The sequence below is a fragment of the Pseudonaja textilis genome, chromosome 1 (assembly GCF_049901715.1).
Source record: "Pseudonaja textilis isolate UNSWEBS1 chromosome 1, rPseTex1.2, whole genome shotgun sequence".
Taxonomy (NCBI): Eukaryota; Metazoa; Chordata; class Lepidosauria; order Squamata; family Elapidae; genus Pseudonaja; species Pseudonaja textilis.
This window is the reverse complement of record NC_141990.1, coordinates 124,107,375-124,128,171: the sequence shown is the minus strand read 5'-3', so window position 1 is coordinate 124,128,171 and position 20,797 is coordinate 124,107,375. Positions and strand designations below refer to the sequence as shown.

General features: G+C 37.0%; 2 protein-coding genes across 4 annotated transcripts in view; one reads left to right on the top strand and one right to left on the bottom strand.

Moving 5' to 3' along the window:
• ANGPT2 (angiopoietin 2) overlaps positions 1–7,509 on the bottom strand; it is a 51,474-nt gene extending 43,965 nt beyond the window's left edge. The window contains exon 1 of one of the 2 annotated variants that reach the window (XM_026695213.2): positions 6,632–7,509. In XM_026695213.2, coding sequence (XP_026550998.1) covers positions 6,632–6,922 — 291 coding nt within the window. In that variant the 5' untranslated portion in view covers positions 6,923–7,509. The remainder of the gene's footprint in view (positions 1–6,631) is intronic. The other variant, XM_087916388.1, reaches the window with a different exon arrangement.
• The window catches only part of MCPH1 (microcephalin 1), a 114,379-nt gene that overhangs the window by 70,012 nt on the left and 23,570 nt on the right, over positions 1–20,797 (top strand). The window lies entirely within an intron of this gene.

The following is a 20,797-nucleotide window of genomic DNA, read 5'->3' as shown; positions in this document are numbered from 1 at the left end:
ATATATTTGCTTGTTAAATTTATTTGCTGCCTAACTCGCCCTGGGTCTACTCTAGATTACAATAATTAAAAAGGAAGAAAAATGAAAGGAGAAGTAAAATAATAGAATAATAATGACAAAGGAACAATGTGAGAATAATATATCAATTTGATAACCCCAAAAATGGATGGGTGGGGAACAGAGCATAAGGCAGGGGAGTCTGCCATCAATCTAGCAATCTATATATCATTCACTTCTCATGGCATCTGGTGTGGCTGTCTATCAGGAATTGTGGCACAAACAAGAAGAAGTAGACCATGTCCAAAGCTGAGTTTCTACTGAAACCCTTCCTGTGAAGGGGGTGCTCACTATTGAGTGAGGTACCAGATTCAGTGCTAATAGAGAACAACAAAAAGAAGGTCTTGCCTATGGCATATATGAAAGAGGAGTTCAGAACCACAAAGTAGCCCTTTACCTCCTTTTGGAGCTGAAACAGGGTTACGCTATAGATACCACTGGGCCAAACCAGCCCTCAAGACTACCACTCCCAAACTAAGTAGAGGGAGTAAAAGACAAGGGAGGCACTCATTGGCATGGCATTAAAATGTTTCAAGTAGATGGCTACCTGCAAAAAAAATTTCAAAGCTGGAAAGCACATTCCTCATAAAGACAGGCAATTGAGATTTGCATATGTCTGGAATTTCCAAAAGAAAGCAGAGGACAGTTTTCCCCCCTCAGCATTCTGTATGAATTAAACATGAAAGAATTAAGCAATCATTCACTAATCATAGACTGTACACTTTCTAGGCAGTTTTTTTCAGGAGTGTCCTCCATTTTTTTAGTCATTCCCACAAAGAGCTGGAACTAGAAATAAATTCTGAATATCCAGCATCTCATCAAACAGAATTTTCAGAATGAGACTAAGAGCAATAGTAGACCAATTTTGTGGCACAGGTAGACTATGGTGGAAACATACCTCCATATTTCTATAATTTTCTTCTGTATCATTTATAATAGCAATCAATTTTAATTCAGACCCCTTCACATTGTTCTGGTATTAATCTCTATAGAGTGTATACCAAAGTGACGGCTACATTCATAAGTAATCTGAGGATATGCACATCTCTTCATGCCTTGATGAGCTACCAAATCCAGCCCCTAGATGCCTGGAAAATCACAGCTTTATACTGAATAAACATGTCCTAATAAATACACAAAAGAAAAACAGAATATGCAAACCAAAATTCAGATGGTAATAAAAATGACCTTCAGATCATTTATGTTCAACAGTTATAAAGCTAGCATGCTTGTAGGAAATAATGATAGCTTGCATAGATTAAATTCATGGGCATGCATCTATTCCCAATGCCGACAATGTGTCTCGCTGTTTTCCTAGATTACAATTGCCACCATAGCATATTTCCTGTCTTCCCATTGGTGGTTGAGTCCAGTTAATCAGTTTCTGTCAGAGGACCAACCAGGTGTAGGTCATGATCAGTTCCAGCTTGTTGATCTGAGCCCCTCACCTAGGGAATTATTTCAGAGCCAGTGGTCAAATCACCTTTTTCCATCAACTGGTTATACTCAAAACAGTATGCTGCATCTGGACTGCTTGAGATCCAAGAAGTTACGGTTCAGTGACAAGCAACTTGGCTCAAAACATCTTCAGAAATCTCCCAACAATAGTTGCAGAATGCACAAAGGGACCACAAGTGTCATAGTCAACTAATAAGCCAAATTTGTTTTGGGGACAGTGGAAACTATATCCAAATGTATTGCTGCAGATTGCAGAGAAGTGAAGAACACCAGTTATTAACTTGTTTGTAAACACACACAGCATAGGCAACTGCAGGAGAACATCTCAGTGGTAAGCCCAATCATCACATTTCCTCTAGTTCTGACAGGGTCAAAATGACATGCAAGGATCAGTAGGTGAAGGCTTAATTCATCCTTGTCTCCTATTATTGAACTCTGGTTTTGGAATGAAGTCAGCAAAGCAGACACCTGCACATTTGTCAACAAGCCCCATCTGCCCTCCAGATAGCAGTCAACATATTTCAATTTAACTCTCATTTCTAAATACCCAACCGATGACCGATTAGAACTTCCAAGGATATTGGAAGGAAATGCACGAAGTGCAGAACACCAGGCGTTCCATTCTTTTAGAGAATACTGTGGTATTCATTTAGATATATCCAAATAAGTTGGATAAATTGGTTTTACTTGTATTACGTATTTTCTAAGCAGTAACCGTGAAAATAACACACAAATCTTGCAGCTGAAGGGGAGGTTACCTAAAGGACAGGAAGGAAATTCTGCTTTGGCCCTACCTTCTGTCCTGGCAGGTTCATTGTCTAGTGACCCGAAGGCCACTTTGCAGTAAATCCAACTACCATTTAACTGAAAACACCTCTAAATCAAGTACAATATTTTAGAATTCTGGAGTCCACAAGAAAAGAAAACACATGCTATGAAACTATTGACAGACATCTAGATAATATTGCCAATTAGCCCTAGCAAGAATATTGCATGTATGGCTCCATACAGTTGCATCCCAACTGTATGAGTTAGGCAACAAGCCAGTTGTTCAGCCTCTTTTCTGAAGTATGTGTTGATCTCCCAGAATGCTCATCTTGGTAATCAAATGAACGCCACATGCCTATTATTCTTCATATATGAACTATGAGTGAAAGTTAAAGCAGATCTTATGGTTTCTATCGCGTATGTTTCCTTAGATGTTGTTTCTCTGTGAGAACGATCTTTAGAACATTCTTGCAAATACTTTAGTGCAATTGGCAGAATAATCATAAAAAAAAACTGGTATAGCTCACAAGTTGCTAGGAATACTGCCTGGTCAATTGTGTTTATTATGGAGATAAAGTGAACTTTAAAAACAACTGGAATCTACTACAAATCAGCAGAATTCTGATCATTCACTAACTATTAATGCTCTTAATCTATGCTTAAATGCTAGCTAAACTGAATCTCCAGTATCATACCTGTTGCTAGTCCTATCTACCAATATCCGTACATTCAGAATAGACATTTGCAGTGTAGAAAACTAGGTATTTGAAGTACCTATATACCTGTGGGTGACCCAGAACCCTGCACGATCAAGTGGCTGGTTCACTGATATACAGACATCAGAGATAAGGCAAGTTAGCACAGGTGAAATCAGCAATGGAGATAAGCAGTATGAAAAGTTTCCATATATTTCATTACTATATCAGTCTAATGAATGGGTTAAATATCTGACTAACTTATCAGTTAGCCAATTAATCATTTCATAAATAAAATGCTAGCCAGTTCAATCAGGATAGGTACAGCATAGAATCTGTAGGTTTCATCTATGTGAGAGATCAAATGTTGTTCTGCCTCCCTGTAACTATAGAAGAATAAAATATAAGGTGGTTCTTATGCAGATTCATTGCTGCTGCATCATCAGCAGATAGATAGATAGATAGATAGATAGATAGATAGATAGATAGATAGATAGATAGATAGATAGATAGATAGATAGATAGATAGATAGATAGTCTTATGCCTAGGCATAATCTCGGTTTTTCATGATTTTTGAAAGTATAACTTAATTCCACTCATGACAACCCTAAAATCCTACCATTTTTGCTACACTTTGCTACAAAGTCATTGGAGCTGTCTACTCCCCCATCTACAAGATTAAACTGTTTCTGCAAAATTGGATCTGGTACCTGCTTGCAATCTGATAGAATATTTATTAAATATAAAAGATTCCCTAGTCTTCTATTGCCAGTACATAATATAGCTTGCAACTGAGTTCAGAAATAGAATTATGTTATCTGGTTAACTGTTTTAGAAATTCATTAATTGTTATTATTTACGCCATAGATTCTCAAACTTTGCAGTACTATGGACCCTAAAATGAACAATGAATTTTAATTTTAAAATTTTTTAAATTAAATTTTAAGCTAGATACAGTTAAGTATAAACATCAATTAATATTCTTTGGCAAAATTCGTGAGGCTAATACAGAAATTCCACGATTTGTGTTTTTTAAAAAAACAATATGGTACAGAGGATTAGAAGCCTCCTATATTTTATCTTTCTCCCAAAATCCTGATTTGTTGGATTTGTTGAAATATATTGCTGTATATCGTGAGCTAGTTTTTAGTTTTAATAAGATATCAGAAATATTAGTACTTTTTGGCATGAGCTTAAAAGAGATTACACACATTTATGCTAATAATACTAATCTCATTTTAACTGTAAGAACATGAGTGCCCAATTGTAGTTTTCCAGGAACTTGTGAAATGTTAATTTTCTGTTAATTTCCAGGATGTAGCTTTGACATTGTCCAGCTTTCTATTGTAATGCAAGCATAGTCAATTCAGTCTCTTCCATTCAGACAGTTCACTGTCCATTCAGAAACATAACACTTCCTTTTGATGATTGATTCAAGATGGGAAATGTAATACCGCTTGATGATGTAGACATTAGGAGCAAAACCATTATAGATAATTGATGTTAGAAAGAATTGAATGTAGACAGTAATAAAAAGTGTTTGCTCTCCCAACACAAAACTAATATTTATAAAAGCAGGAAGAAATCTACATTAATCAGATTTTCCAGAATAGAAGTGTTGATTTTAAATGTATGTGCTAGAGATCAGAAGGTTGCAAAAAGCTAAGTTAAACAAATTGTAAGCTAAAAAAAATGTGAGAACTGAATGTCAGAAATGGAAAGGTGGCTCTTCAAATGTAGGACTGTAGTTCTCATGGCTTTGCTAAGTTTACTGTCTATAAATAATTTCAGAGAGATTTACAAGCAAAAAGTAAAAATAATGGAAGCTAAATCCAAATAGTTTTAATCCAGTTTTTTTGTTCAACTGACAAATGCACCATGAGAATGTTGAACATAATCCAGAATTTCCTTGGGTTTTTTGGGGGGGAGTTACGTTGTTAGAGCACATTTTATTTTTGAAATTAACGTTAGCATTTAAAAACAAAGCATAAAAAATAATGTAAATTAGCTCGCTTTCTTAAACAAACATGCTGATCTCTGTGATTTCCACTGAATGCCTACAGCTTATGGTACCATCAAAATGCTCAGTTGTTTAGAAATATATCTCATTCATTTCAACGGGATTCCTCCTAATAAACATATATAGAATGACACTATTAGATAAACACCCCACAACAATTCAATGCTTAATTATTACACAATATTAAATATCAGTGTTGCCATTCAGTTGTTTTTTCCAAATCATATAGTAAAGTAGTCAGCTGATTTGACAAGACATGAAGAATCCAATTCTTGTATGCATGTTGACTATAGCAGCTATCAATTGCCATTCACAGTGCAAGAACAGTTCAAACAGACACTGTTAAACATTAAATTAAATGATGTGCAATGCTTTTACAGTATTGTATGATGTACCGTAGCTACAGATTTCTATATATATATAGAATATATGTAGAATGTTTGAACATATAAAGAGCATATCTTTATATGTTATACGTTATATAACATATAAAGAAACATACTGTAGCAAAACAGCAAACTAGAATTCTTACTAAACTTCCTGAGGATGAGTGTCACCTATCTAACTAGGGTCTAGTTTTGGAAAAAAAAAATCTGACTTTTCATTAAAGCACATGGAATATCATGTGACCATATGTTTTAATTTAGGTTGACATCAGTGCCTACCTGGAAGTAAAGCTCACTGTAAAATATAGCCATCTTCAGTGTTAGTCATGTAATCATTAGGTTTCTTTTGTGAAGGAACTTTGTTCTTACATTTATTTCATTATGCATACTTCACATTTCCCTGCATTCAACCAGATGAGTTACTAGCATAAAAATATAGTCTGAGAAAACATAAACTTTCACTATGCAATGTTATTTTACCAAGAAGAAGAATATAGTTCAATGTTCAGTAAGCATCCCTTGAAAATGGACCTTCTTTTGCTCTTGACTTGTTACTTGTCAGTCATAGACAATAATTAAAACTTTACTCTCAGATTATGTAGTTCATAGATTTGCTACTCCACAAGATGGTCAATGATATTCATATTTTTGGGATTATGTCCCAAATGCTTTGAACCTCACATAGGGAAGTTACATGTCTTGCTTTTTAGCCATATATACCCAGTTGGTTTTCATTCCTTACGACTGGTGCACAGGCAGAAGTACTGTGCTTTCAGTTCGTATCGTTTGCAGAGTGGGAGTCACTTACTGATTTTTCAGTGCACGAGGTAGCTTTTAATAGGTAACCTGCATATAATCCAAATCTAATTTAAACTGGGACTAAATTCTGATGGAACTGACTATCTGAAAATGCGATGCCAGATATAACTCAGGAGCATGGAGGTATGCAGTCACCCACACGTGCAGCATGGCTGATATCAGAACTTTTTTCAAAAAGCAAAGTATAACATTTTAAAAGATATTATTTGATGAATGACTCTGCAGGAAATAAGCTTCCTCACTCTACATTCTTTTTTCTTATGGCTGGGACAACATGCAATTTTATTAACTCTTGGCAAAGTTGTTTACTAAGAATATCCGAATACTTTGCCCTGAAAAATAGCCTACTCAACTATCAAAAGAAGAGCACGTTAATGCTATTCAACATGAGCTGCTTACACAGGGCAGAAAAGAGATTCTTTGTTACCTTCATTAGCCACTGAGTGTTGTTTTCCAGCATATTTTCCAGCAGCTGAAGCCTCTGTATGGAATCATCGTACTCTAACGGGGCATCTCTTTGTACAGCATTAGAGACATACGAGGTAGTGGAGGAAGACCGGCAATTGTCCATCTCAGGCAGAAGGAAAGTATAGCTGCACAATCCGTGCTGGACTTGGTATTGTTTCTTGCCTAGCGTCTCGAGGCTTCTCCGAAAGGAGTTGTAGCCTGCTATTAGAACAAGATTGCAGCTCAGGAGAAAACAAAGAGGCAGTTTCATCTTCTCCTTGTTTTTTTTTTTAAATCAGCCGGCTGAACTCTGTCAAAGATTCAGATGGATCCTGAGAGTCTCTTTGAACAGTCAATCAGCACCCCAGTGACATGTGCAAAGACAGACGAAGGACTTTTCTTCCTGCGTCCCCCTTGAGGGTGACTGAAAGCAAACTGTCACAGGCAGGTTTTTTTCCCCTCAGCGGCTGCTTGATCTGTGCTCCATTTTCAGGTGTTGTGTTTTCTTTTTTTTTCACGCAGAGATATAGATTACAGAGAAACTGTCGGTACACTAGCCGCCCACTGTTCTCGTCTTCAGAAGTGCTCCTCAGACAGCTCAGGAAGCATGTGCAGCTCCAAACACTCCTCTCTCTGCGGGTCTCTGTTATCTTTCTGGTGAGGACTGCTTTGCAAGGCAGCATGACGGTTCAGAGCATGCTGTTTTATTCCTGTCCTGAGTGGCAGGAAATCTGTCTAGGGGGAACAGGGGATCAGCTGCGAGGGCAGTGTAAACTTCCTCAGTCAAGGGTCTGCGACATCTTTTATAGACCCTGAGACGTAATGCATCCCTTCTGTTAATGTAGGGTTGTGTTTTACAGCAAGAAGGCAACCATACTTTTCAATACTTTAGAAGCAGTCACATAACATTCCTTTCTGTCTTGTTGGGAAGATGGGGGGAAAAAAATCCCCTTGAGTTTCATCCTGTCAACACTGTGGGATTTCCTTAACATTTTGTGTACATGGAATATTTCTTTCCGACAAAAGCAGACTTCCCTTTAGCTGTGGAAGAGAATTCAATGAATATTTGACCTAACATATTAAGAAACCATTTACTGCTTTTAAGAGGTCAGTATATAGAATGCTGAGAGTTAATTTTAGGAGAAAGATGAAGATGCACTTTTAAAATATCCCTTGTTTCCTCCAATCCCCCCTTCCCCATCTCTTATGAAGGCAACTCATAAAAGCCTATTTATGTAGAGATCCTATACTTCAAAGATTGATTGATCGGTTGATTCAATTACTTTAGCCATCCATCTCAATCAAAAACTCTGGGCAGCTTACAATTCCAAAAACAGATTACAATTAAAACACCAAAAAAGTTTTAAAACCCTAAAAACATCCAGGTTAAATATACATAGCAGCCAAGACACTTGACCACTTAGCTATACAACCGGGAAAAGGGGCCCTTAGCACATTCAGCAATCCAGGTGTGGGAATATAGCCAGGTTTTTAGAGCCTTCCTTACAAAAGGACCATTCCAATCTCTGAAGGGAGGATGTTCCATAGAGCAAGGGGCACTGCCAAAAAGCCTGTCTTCTCACCCCCACCAGCCAACACTCTTGGGCTGATGGGATCTGCAATATGCCCAATCTGTTAGATCAAGTTGGATGGGTAGTGACTCTTCAGAAAGGTGATTCCCAAGGTACCCTCGTCACAAACCATGTGGGCATAACAGATACTAGCAGATGCTTTAGGATTTCTTTCCTCACCCCCTTCCAAATCTACTGTGCCCGTTTCCCCCTTTCTTTCTCCTTTCTTTGCCCTAAATTTAAAAAAAGTGAAAGATTAATATGCTTCTGTTTCTGTTGTACAGCATTCACAAACACAGGGATTTTTTTTCTTCTAAACCTTTCCCTAAAATTAATATGATGTAGAAATTGTTAGCGTTGATTGGCTTCCTCCTCAACCATTCTTGCAAATTTTAAGTTAAAAAACGTTTTAGAAGAAATATAGAAAAAAGTCATTCTTTCTTTACCATCTTGCCCACTTCAATATCCGCCATAGTATTGAGGCTATAATTTCCAGAATTCTTAAGCCAGCATTAGCCTAGCCAGATGTATTGCCTTCAGTGACCTCTGATTCTTTCCAAATTTCAATCACTTTCCAAATCTCAATCACTCTTCAGATGTATAGACTTTAACTTCCGGAACTCCTTTGGCAGCATGATCATTGCTAAAAATTCTGGTAGTTCAAAACAATATATTTGGAAAAATACCAAGGTCAGGGAAGGCTTTTATTTATTTATTTATTTGATTTGATTTGATTTGATTTGATTTGATTTGATTTGATTTGTCAAACGCTTATAAGATAATAGGTATAAGGATAAACATAGTTATGAATACAAGGAATTAGTACATATAAGAAAAATAAAAGAAACAATAGGACAGGGATGGTAGGCACTTTGGTGCGCTTATGCAGGCCCCTTACAGACCTCTTAGGAAAGGGGTGAGGTCAATAGTAGACAGTCAAAGGTTAAAGTTTTTGGGGTTTGGGGAAGAAACCACAGAGTCAGGTAGAGTATTCCAGACATTGACCACTCTGTTGCTGAAGTCATATTTCCTACAATCAAGTTTGGTGCGGTTAACCTTGAGTTTGTATCTATTGTTTGCTCTTGTATTGTTATGGTTGAAACTGAAGTATTCGTTGACCGGTAGGACATTGCAATGTATGTTTTTATATACTGTACTTAGATTGGACCAAAGATGGCATAGTTCTAGGTTTTCTAGCTATAGAAAGAAAATATTCTTTCTCAGAATATTTTGGAATTCCACCTCAGACATCAATATCTCTTGACTTCATTATATCATATTACTCAGAATAAAGTTTGAGCCATAAAACTTATTTAAAAAATTATAAAAGTATCTTTCGTCCTTAACAAAAATAACAAAAATCTGGAATGGGGAGAGGGAAAGACTTATATAGTCTCTTGACATGCTTTCAGAAATATTCAAAACTTCCTAGTTTGTAATGTTGATAAAATGGGATTGTAGCATATATATATATATACACTGCTAAAAAAATAAAGGGAACACTTAAACAACACAATGTAACTCCCAAGTCAATCACACGCCTGTGAAATCAAACTGTCCACTTATGTAGCAACACTGATTGACCATCAATTTCACATGCTGTTGTGCAAATGGAATAGACAACAGGTGGAAAGCAGAGGCAGTTAGCAAGATATCCCCAATAAAGGAATGGTTCTGCAGGTTGTGACCACAGACCACTTCTCAGTTCCTATGCTTTCTGGCTGATAGTTTGGTCACTTTTGAATGCTGGCAGTGCTTTCACTCTAGTGGTAGCATGAGACGGAGTCTCCAACCCACACAAGTGGCTCAGGTAGTGCAGCTCATCCAGGGTGGCACATCAATGCGAGCTGTGGCAAGAAGGTTTGCTGTGTCTGTCAGCATAGTGTCCAGAGCATGGAGGCGCTACCAGGAGACAGGCCAATACATCAGGAGACATGGAGGAGGCCGTAGGAGGGCAACAACTCAGCATCAGGACCGCTACCTCCGCCTTTGTGCAAGGAGGGACAGGAGGAACACTGCCAGAACCCTGCAAAATGACCTCCAGCAGGCCACAAATGTGCATATGGTTGCTCAAACGGTCAGAAACAGACTCCATGAGGGTGGTATGAGGACCCGACACCCACAGGTGGGGGTTGTGCTTACAGCCCAACACCATGCAGGATGTTTGGCATTTGCCAGAGAACACCAAGATTGGCAAATTCTCCACTGGTGCCCTGTGCTCTTCACAGATGAAAACAAATTCACACTAAGCACATGTGACAGATGTGACAGGGTCTGGAAATGCCATGGAGAACGTTCTGCTGCCTGCAACATCCTCCAGCATGACCGGTTTGGCAGTGGGTCAGTAATGGTGTGGGGTGGCATTTCTTTAGGGGGCCGCACAGCCCTCCATGTGCTCGCCAGAGGTAGCCTGACTGCCATTAGGTACCGAGATGAGATCCTCAGACCCCTTTCGAGACCATATGCTGGTGTGGTTGGCCCTGGGTTCCTCCTAATGCAAGACAATGCTAGACTTCATGTGGCTGGAGTGTGTCAGCAGTTCCTGCAAAATGAAGGCATTGATGCTATGGACTGGCCCGCCCGTTCCCCAGACCTGAATCCAATTGAGCACATCTGGGACATCATGTCTTGCTCCATCCACCAATGCCACGTTGCACCACAGACTGTCCAGGAGTTGGGGGATGCTTTAGTCCAGGTATGGGAGGAGATCCCTCAGGAGACCATCCACCACCTCATCAGGAGCATGCCCAGGCATTGTAGGGAGGTCCTACAGGCACGTGGAGGCCACACATACTACTGAGCCTCATTTTGACTTGTTTTAAGGACATTACATCAAAGTTGGATCAGCCTGTAGTGTTTTTTTCCACTTTAATTTTGTGTGTAACTCCAAATCCAGATCTCCATGGGTTGTTAAATTTGATTTCCATTGATAATGTTTGTGTGATTTTGTTGTCAGCATGTTCAACTATGTAGTGAACAAAGTATTTAATAAGAATATTTCATTCATTCAGATCTAGGATGTCTTATTTTTGTGTTCCCTTTATTTTTTTTTGAGCAGTGTGTGTGTGTGTGTGTGTGTGTGTGTGTGTATACATATTTGTTTTCTGAGGTTCTCGCGGGTATTTGTATGTGGATCTTTGGTTGTTCGGGTTTTCTCCCGCGTAAGATTCGAAGTATCTAGGCAACGTTTCGATGAAACGTTGCCTAGATACTTCGAATCTTACGCGGGAGAAAACCCGAACAACCAAAGATCCACATATATACATATATACATATATACATATAAACATATATACATATATATATATATATATGAATGTGATAGGATTAGCACACCAAACCTTCTCCCAGAATCCTTGTGTGTGATGCCTATTTCTGCATTGCAGAATTTCTAATCAGAGATACTAAGTATGTTCAGTTGAATTCATTTCAACTTCTTCTGCAGATCTTCCCATTGAGCTCTAGAGGCATGCTGGGAGGGAGGGAAGGGAATGAGAGAAGCAGTAGGTCCATGCCTTTGAACCTGAAGAGATGCAGACATCTCCTCTGCATATATTTATCCAAATCCTTTTTTAGCGATGCCCATTGCTGAACATATTCCTGGGCAAGCTTGTAAATAAGTAATTCCTATCTTTGTGAGCAACCTAAGAAAATTGTACAATTTGATAAAGGATAGTTCGAAGCTAACTTCTCTTTTAGCTAATAGTTAGGTTGCAGTGAAAGATTACAGGGAGGTGAATTTTAAAAACATTGTTAGACTAGTCATTAATTTAACTCTATTAATTGTTGTTCAGTTATTCAATCGCTTCTACTTTTCATGACATGACAGATACCATGATCTGTGGTGGCGCAGTGGTTAGAATGCAGTACTGCAGGCAGTTCAAGACTCACCATCTCAAGGTGTTAACTCAGCCTTCCATCCTTCTGAGGTCATTAAAATGAGGACTCAGATTGCTGGGGGCAATAGGCTGACTCTGTAAACTGCTTAGAGAGGGCTGTAAAGTCCTGTGAAGCGGTATATAAGTCTAAGTGCTATTTGCAAGTTGTCAGCAATTGTTGCTTTATAAGCCCTGCAAACTCAGGCTTGTGACATTAGTGATAGTCTCTAGGTCTCTGTTTCTATTGCCTTTGATTTTTCTAGGCATCAGGCTTTTCTGCACTGAATCTTGTGCATTGTGTCATATTTTTCCAGTAAATTGATTCTCCCTCACTTCCCCCCAGACACCTTCCTCTGCAGTCCTTTCTAGAGAGTAGAAGCCTTGTTTAACCTCTCACAATTCAACCCAAGGGCAGCCCTAACAAGAGAATTGGAACCTAGAAGAACCTCAATGCTTCATCCTCAATCAATCTGATGACCTTAACATCTCCTTAATAACCCAGTTCTTTCCCTAACAATAGAAATAACTCCAGATATACTTATGAGGACCTGCCTAACTTCCCCAAAATTGACCAACAAATAGGATTGCCAAGTAGCATACAATTAGGTTGATTGAAGGGGGTACTTCTGAAGTATGTGATAAAACAAGAGAGGATTGGTAATGAAGGAATGCTGAATGAATGTGGATTAAATTTACAATTGGATGAGTAGTAGGAAAAAATATGTTGGGGTGGTGTATCATATAGAAAGAATTAATGAAGGCTGAATCACAAAGCAAATATATAATGAGGAAAGGAAATGGTATGAGGGGATAAGAAAGGCCAAAAGACATGGTTGGAGGAATTGATGAGATTGCTATTAGAAGAAAGGTGAAAAGTTTAAAGAACAAAGAGGCAAAGTATGAATGTGATGGAAGCAAGAATGATTTCCAAGGTAGAAAGGTATGGTGCTCACCTGACCTAGGTTTGACTATATTACTTTTTTTCCTATTTAATTTCTTCAGTTAAATATTCTGGACACCTTTTCTGTACTTTGCATATTCTCTCTGTCTCTCTTTTTCTCTCACAGCAACCAAAAATGTTTCAGAAAAGAATAATGCTAGTTTAGACAACATACTACATTAAGCATACTTAAGCATATAGTTCGCCAACTATGTTGACTTTTCTGCTAATAACTATACTCTCTGAATTTGCTACACTAATTGGACCTTGGCCTCCAGAATAGTTTCTTTCTCACTGGTGTCATTGTTGAATGATTGAAAGAAGGAGAATAGTTGAAATCTCCCACATAACCCTAGAGTACAGTTTAACCACAGGACCTGATGTGGCGAAACTGGTACGATCAGAAGATGAATTCTTTGCTACAGTCTCCAAGATCTAAAATGTACTTCTTCGCCCACACTGCTAGAAAGTCTCATGATTGCATCTCCCAAATTATTATGAGTCAGTATGCCACTGATAAACCCACATAATGATCCTTGTATCGTGGAAATAAGTTTAATTTCTGCAGTGTTTGCATAATCGCTAAATAATTGACCCTGGTGTTTTGCTTGGCATCCAAAATAAGCTTGATTACTTATTATTACAGTAAAAGTACAAATAGTCCTTGTTATCCATCGGTTGCTATAAAGACCCTGCTCCTAAAAATATAAAATAACAGTTTTTGCCATTTATCGTAGTTTCTAACATTGGTTTTTTGTTTTTTTAACCATGGATAAAATTGAGGAAGGGCTTCTGTCCATAAAGTAGTTGGTTTTTTTAATATCATTATGCATAGTTTCATTGTGAAACACCTTCCCCCTGAGGTCTGGCAGTCCTCTGGTCTCTTAGCTTTATGAAAACCTACATAAACAGCCCCTGCTCTTATTTCTCTGTGAAGAAACCTCATCAATAGAAATCATCATCCAAGAAATGTTCATTATGTACCTTAATGAATTAAATAAAATAACCTTTATTTGTATGGAAGTTTTCTTACTCATCTACAGAAATACTATACTTGCCCCTTTTAAAAAATATATCTTATCTCTGAAAGCTCATACAATAAATGAGTAGCTGTTTTCAGGAATGCTGATGGTATCTTCCAGCATTTAGAATTTATCTTTATAAAAATACTAGGGCTTTGCACATTTTTCAAAGATTTTGAAAAGAAGAGACTTAGACCTCACACGAGCACAGCACAGCACTTCTCCACTCTTTATTAAAATAATATGACATTTTAGAGCTGAAGTTAACTCCTATTTGAAGGAATCAACTCATTAAAGTTAATGTAACTTTTGAGGAACAGGAGAATTACTGCAGCACTTCATCCAAATTCTTTTTGAAGCAGACCTAACCTAATAAAGAGGTTACCACTTTTTTTGTTTCCCTCAGTTCACGAGACTGAGAGGTATGAATGGCTAGTATTTTGGACATTCAAATAGAGTATACTCTTTGTAGAATATCTGAAGTAGATACAGGATTCTGGTTTTTTTCTTTCTCATGATTGTGTTCAGATCCCATGAATTGGGATGCAGATGGACAAATGCAAGAACAACATTTATCTATGAATGCTTATGGAAGATTACTGCACAGAAACTGATTCGAAGAGAAGATTTGTTGTTCAGGGTTGAACTGTGGAGACCTTGGTGCTTTCTGATTTTGATTGTTTTCTTGCAGACATTCCTTCTTCAGTGCTAGCACTGGCTTTTTTCTTGCAGATGTTTCGCTATTCAACTAAGTAAAATTTTCAGTGCTAGCATTGTAGCTAGGTAGCGCTGAAGATGCTATCTATTTTGGTAATGAAATGTCTGCAAGAAAACAACTAAGTTCAGAGAGCACCAAGTACAGGTAGTCTCTGAGTTACGATCACAATTGAGCCCAAAATTTATGTTGCTAAGTGAAAAATTTGTTAAGTGAGTTTGGCCCATTTTATGACTTTTCTTGCCACAGTTGTTAAGTGAAGCACTGCAGTTGTTGAGTTGGTAACATGGTTGTTAAATGAATCTGGATTGCCCATTGACTTTGCTTCTCTGAAGATCGCGAAACCTGATCACATGACCGCCAAGTCACTGCAACCATCACAAATATGAACCACTTGCCAAGCATATCAATTTTGATCATGTGACGACTATGGGGATGCTGCAATGGACATACATGTGAAAAACAGTAATAGGTCACTTTTTCCAGTGCCATTGTAACTTCAAATGGTCACTAAATGAACTGCCACTATCCTCACATTACAAAGTGATAATTAAAATACTGGGGCTTGATTAAAGCTATCCTTATTTAAAAGATAAACTGATCCCCAGAAATAAGAGCAATTACAAGCCACACAGACATTCTGAATAAAACATTTAAATCATGGAAAGAATCTTCTGAAAGGCCACTGATTGTAAAGTGTTGAAACAAAATAGTTTTTTTTCTCTCTAAAGTCTGGAATTTCTTTACTAATTTTAAAATAAGCTAGCACATAACATTGGTAGCAGCAGAAGTAACATCTTACATCAGAGGACTAGTCTGTCAATATCATTTCCCTGTTATTTTAGCCAGACACCCCTGCCACAGGAAAGAGCCAGGACCTACAGACAGTTTATTCTGTGTACTAAAAGATGAAATCTTCTCCCCAGGGACCAATTTAAGATAGCCCATTTTGTATTTAAAGTACAGATTAGAATTTATTCCTTTTTCGGAAGAAGACAAGTATTTACTCAACATGCCTGTCTTACAAAATTCGGAAAAGCCATGAAAAACTGGCTCTTCCCCCCAGCACTAGGTCAGCCTGGTATGTGACCTGATTTTACTGTGTAGGATATGAGTTGCTTCTTGCACAGTGTGTGTTACTTATAGTTTGAAGCTTATGTTGGCATCTGCAGTGATAGTCACTAGCTTTAAGAGGCAAGTGTAATCAAGTAAGCAAATTTCTATTCCTTTTTAAGTGTGTGCCCCTGCCATTTTGAAGCCAGTCACCATCACTGTAGAGGCCCTTAGGAGGTCCATGATGAGTGGGGAGCCATATCAACTGAATAAGGAACTAAGATGAGAAGTACATTTTTCCAGGTGCATTGCAAGCAATTCATTTTCTTTCCTTGGAGTATTGATGATGTTATCCATTCAGTTGTGTATGACTCTTAGTGATTTTGTGGGCCGGGTCTCTCCACATCTTCCAATCTTGCACTACTTCTTTGAGTTGTTCTATGCTCTGGCTAGCGTTAGCTTGAATGAAGTCCGGTCACTCTGTTCTTCAGTGGCTTCATTTCCTTTTACCACTAACTCTTCCAAATATAATTGCTTTCTCCAGTGAATTCCCCTTCATGACTTGGCCAAAATAAGTGAGACCCAGTTTTGTGATAATCTTATAATTACACACCCCATTCAGACAATCTGTTAAAACATAGGGAAAAGGAATATGAAAAGATCTCAGGCCTAATTAGACAATCATAGTGAAATATTGAATGAAATATAAGTATCCAAAGTTGTTCCTTCAGATATTGTACAACAATAAACATACAATGAAAGTAAAGTGGGAGAAAAAGTAATTATTTAGGTAGTTAGGCTTAAGATAATGTTAAACAATAAAATAAAAGCTTTGCAGTCTCTTAGCCCTTATAATTTCCTGCTCTTTGGTCTATTTGATGGGCAGGTAGAAAAACATTTTTGCAAAAATTTCTGGCTTCAGAGGAGGAAGCATGAGCCTAGTGAAAAAATATAGAACAATATGGCATGACTAGTTGTCAGGGTTTCCTGAAATTAAGGTCTAACATATTTCACAATCCTGGGTTGACGCTACATATTTCACAATCCTGGGTTGAATCCTACAGCATAGGTCTTTGCAGCTGGTATGCAGACCAATTTCTTCTCCAAGGGTTGTTGTTTGTTTGTTGTTGCTTTTTCTTTCCATCTCTCAGTGATAAGCCTGAATGAAAGTTTTTAACAATACCTGAATTTATACTTATGCTCCACTTCTTTGGTCATTTGTTTATAACTGCCTGAATAACAACAGTGTTTTCTGATTGTGGAATATTATAATCTGATTTTTAGACCATTAAAACAAAATAGACCGCTCTCCTATACACTGAATGATTTATTTCCAAGTAAAGATGCAAAAGAAAAGAGAAATAGAAAAGCAATAGTTGTAATCTCGGCTCACTCTTTATTTTTAGTTGCTTCCTTCTCTCAGCAGCGTCGCATTCCTTTGCCACAGCAAAGCAATTGCTTATTTCCCTTTCATGTCCCTTTATTGGTGGTCTTTGAACCAGGATTTTGACAGTTAAAATATAAGCCTGAGGTTTGCCAGTCAAGGTTCATTTATTCTGCAAATTGTTCAGACGGACTAAATTAGACCTTCTTTTGCTCTGATCGCCTTAGAAATCTTCTTCAAAAAAAATATTTGCAAAGAAATCCTTTCAAGCTTTATAGCAATCATTTTTCCTGTTATATATTGATTTGAGGTATTTGGAATTTAATTTAAAATTTAAACTCTGTCTCATACAGGAATCTCAAGATAGCTTGCTATACATTCCGAATACAATATTTTATCCCATTTTTTGTTGTCTAGATTTTTCTTGCTCTTTTCATTCTCTTTCCTTACCTCTACATCTTCAAGATTAATGGACTCGTGGTTAATTATTTTTTACTAACGACATATTTATATTTTCACTCAATCAATCTTAATGGATTCTGTCTGTCAAAAAAGAAATTATAACATTAGCAAATAGATTAGTGAGGAGATATATCTATTTCAGTATTTAAGTTAAGTCAAAACATATGAAACCAAAACAGAAAATCTCAAGCAACTTTTTTGAACTTCCTCCTACGACCTTTTCGTCCTGCTAGATCAGCATTGGGATTTTATTGCTAAGTTAAAGAAAAGATAATTTAAGACCACAAATAGCACAGGAAGAAAAACACACTTAAAGCTCCATTTTTAGGGCATACTTGATATTTAAAACAAGACCAAAGAATGTGCGTGTACATAATATCTATTCCAATATTAAATTGGACAATTATCCATCCAACATTGTGTTCCTTTGGGGATCTCATTAGGTTCACATGAAGTCAAACCTTGTCCAGTTGAAAGCCATGAGATTTTGGGGGATTTTGATTGGTTGCAATTACTGTACCACAAATAAAGTAGAAAGAGTACAATGAAAGTGCTTATTTCTTTGTATTTGCCTAAAATAGTTTTTATAGTTTTTGAAATACTATGTGTTTGAAACAGTTTTCCTATCTTTAACTTTTATTTTTGATAATGGAACATCTTCAGCTATATTCAGTTAATATAATTGTTGATTTCAACATATTACACTTTTACCTTTTGCTATTGAGGTAAAATTAGGGCTATTAGATCCTGCCTGGCAAAAATCCAGATGATCATTGGATGGCAGAAAAGAGTCATAATTTCTACTGAGATATAGGAAGTATTGTTATTATGAAATTATTTACTTTACTCTAGTAAGTGCACAAATCTTTGCAGGCCAGATCTAACAACCTAGTTAAGGCCATGTCACAGCTTGGGAATATTTTTGATATATCCATGTTACATATTCAAAGGGCTTCATGTATAATAATTTTAAATTGCTGAGATAATGATTACTGCTATTCATATTATTATTGTAATTTTGTCCAGAATTGTGTCTGATGTGCATCTTACAGAGACATTTTAGTCATGTTAATATGCTTTAATTTACAGATATTATATACCATGTTTTCTCTACTAACTTTTACATTGATTTATAGAGGAAAAAGTATGCATTTTTTCACAGACATATACAGTATATTTTTTTAAAAAAAACCTCTTAAGCCTTTACTCTTACTTTTGACTTTGAAGTCTCCCACCCTCCCTCCCACACATAATACATACTTCATACATAAGAGCTCTCCACCTGTTTTAAGCTGATGTTCATTCATCAGTGGATATAAATACACGTTACCTCAACTTTGGAGTCATGCAGCTCATTAAAAAGTGATGTCACAAAAAAATGAAAAGGAAGTGAGAACTTGCATGACAGGAATAAACAACCGTTCTAGAGCAAAAGGATGCTTATGGCAAGAGTAAAGTAATTAGTTCCTGACATCTGTTTCCCTCACACACAAAAAGGGCAGTCATACGTTAACCCCTTTTAAAATGAAAGCTGAATGTTTGTAGGGAATGTTGATGTAGATTATGATGTCTATTAGTGTATTGTTCACAATGAATGCATTTCCTATAACCTAGATCCATCATCCCAGCTGGTTGGCCAAACTGAATTGTTGAATGACTACAAACATGTTAAATAGCACTGAATGAGAAGATGATTGCAAAGGGATATCTTAGAATCTCATTAGTAATGATAGTGGGGATTTTTCCCACAATCAGTTGTAGCTAAAAGAAATATGTGGATCTAGAATCACATAAGAGTGGAGATTCCAAAGAGGTAGTGTGCCTCATCTCAACTTGATGGAAGTCTTTTTTTTTAAGTATATATTTATTAATCAAATGTATATGCCACTCATCTCAGTATCCTAAGTGGGCAGCTTACAATTAGCATTAAAGCAGAAATATAAAAATATTAAAAGTAACATTAACAACAGTTAAATAATTGGTCCCTTTCCATCTCCAGATATTTGTTTCTTCTTCAAAATTATATCTGACCTTTATTGAATAGCTAGCCACAAGCACTGATCAAAAGAATTGACTAATTTGTAAATAACCTCTAAAATAATATCAGTGGTGCTCTTGTTTGTAAAACAGTAATTTAAAAAAAAATCTGATAAAATCAAATTCGGTAGCGCTGAGTTGCTGGGAAAAAAGAACTTGCAATTAAAAAGACCTTGACACTTGAAATTCCTTAAATTAGAGAAGCAGTTTTCTTATGTGAGTTTAGAAAATAAACGTTGATATTCAGACAAAGACTATAAATATTAATTGATTACTAAGGTGTTGAATACAGATAACTGGTACACTATTTGTCTAATTAGAGTAATAAACATGAGGTTAACCATAACTATTCCATAACAAGATTGGCTTGTTGAGGAAATCAAAAAATACACGTAATATGTCAACTGTCTACTTATGTGCTTTATTGACATTATCTTTTATCATATGGATTATTATACTTTTATCACTAAAGTCCTGAGGGGCAGAGGAAGGTATGCTGGGAATCTAACAGCAGGCTGGACATGGTACTGGTGGGGCAAGATAGTTGCAAACTCTTCCCACTTCTAACTTTTACTACAGGTAATCCTCAACTTACCACCACAACTGAGTCCAAAATTTGTGTTGCCAAATGAGACATTGATTAAGTGAGTTTTGCCCCATTTTACAACCCTTTCTTGCCACAGTTGTTAAGTGAATCACAGTAGTTGTTACGTTAGTGACACAGTTATTAAGTGACTGGTTTCCCCATTGACTTTGCTTGTCAAAATGTTGCAAAATCCCGGGGCACTGCAACTGTCATAAATGTGAGTCAGTTTCCTGAATTTTGATCAGGTGACCATGGAGATACTGCAACAGTCGTAAGCGTGAAAAATGATTTTAAGTCATCATTTTTCAATGATATTGTATCTTTGGATGGTCATTAAATGAATTGTTGTAAGACAAGGACTCTCTATATCCAACCCTAGATCATCAGATCCTACGTACCTGTTGGCCACAGTTGCTGCTATTGAACATCAGGCTGATACATAATAAATCCATCTGTGTGAGGCTACTGGGTGAGGTCATCCATAGATTGAGGATTATC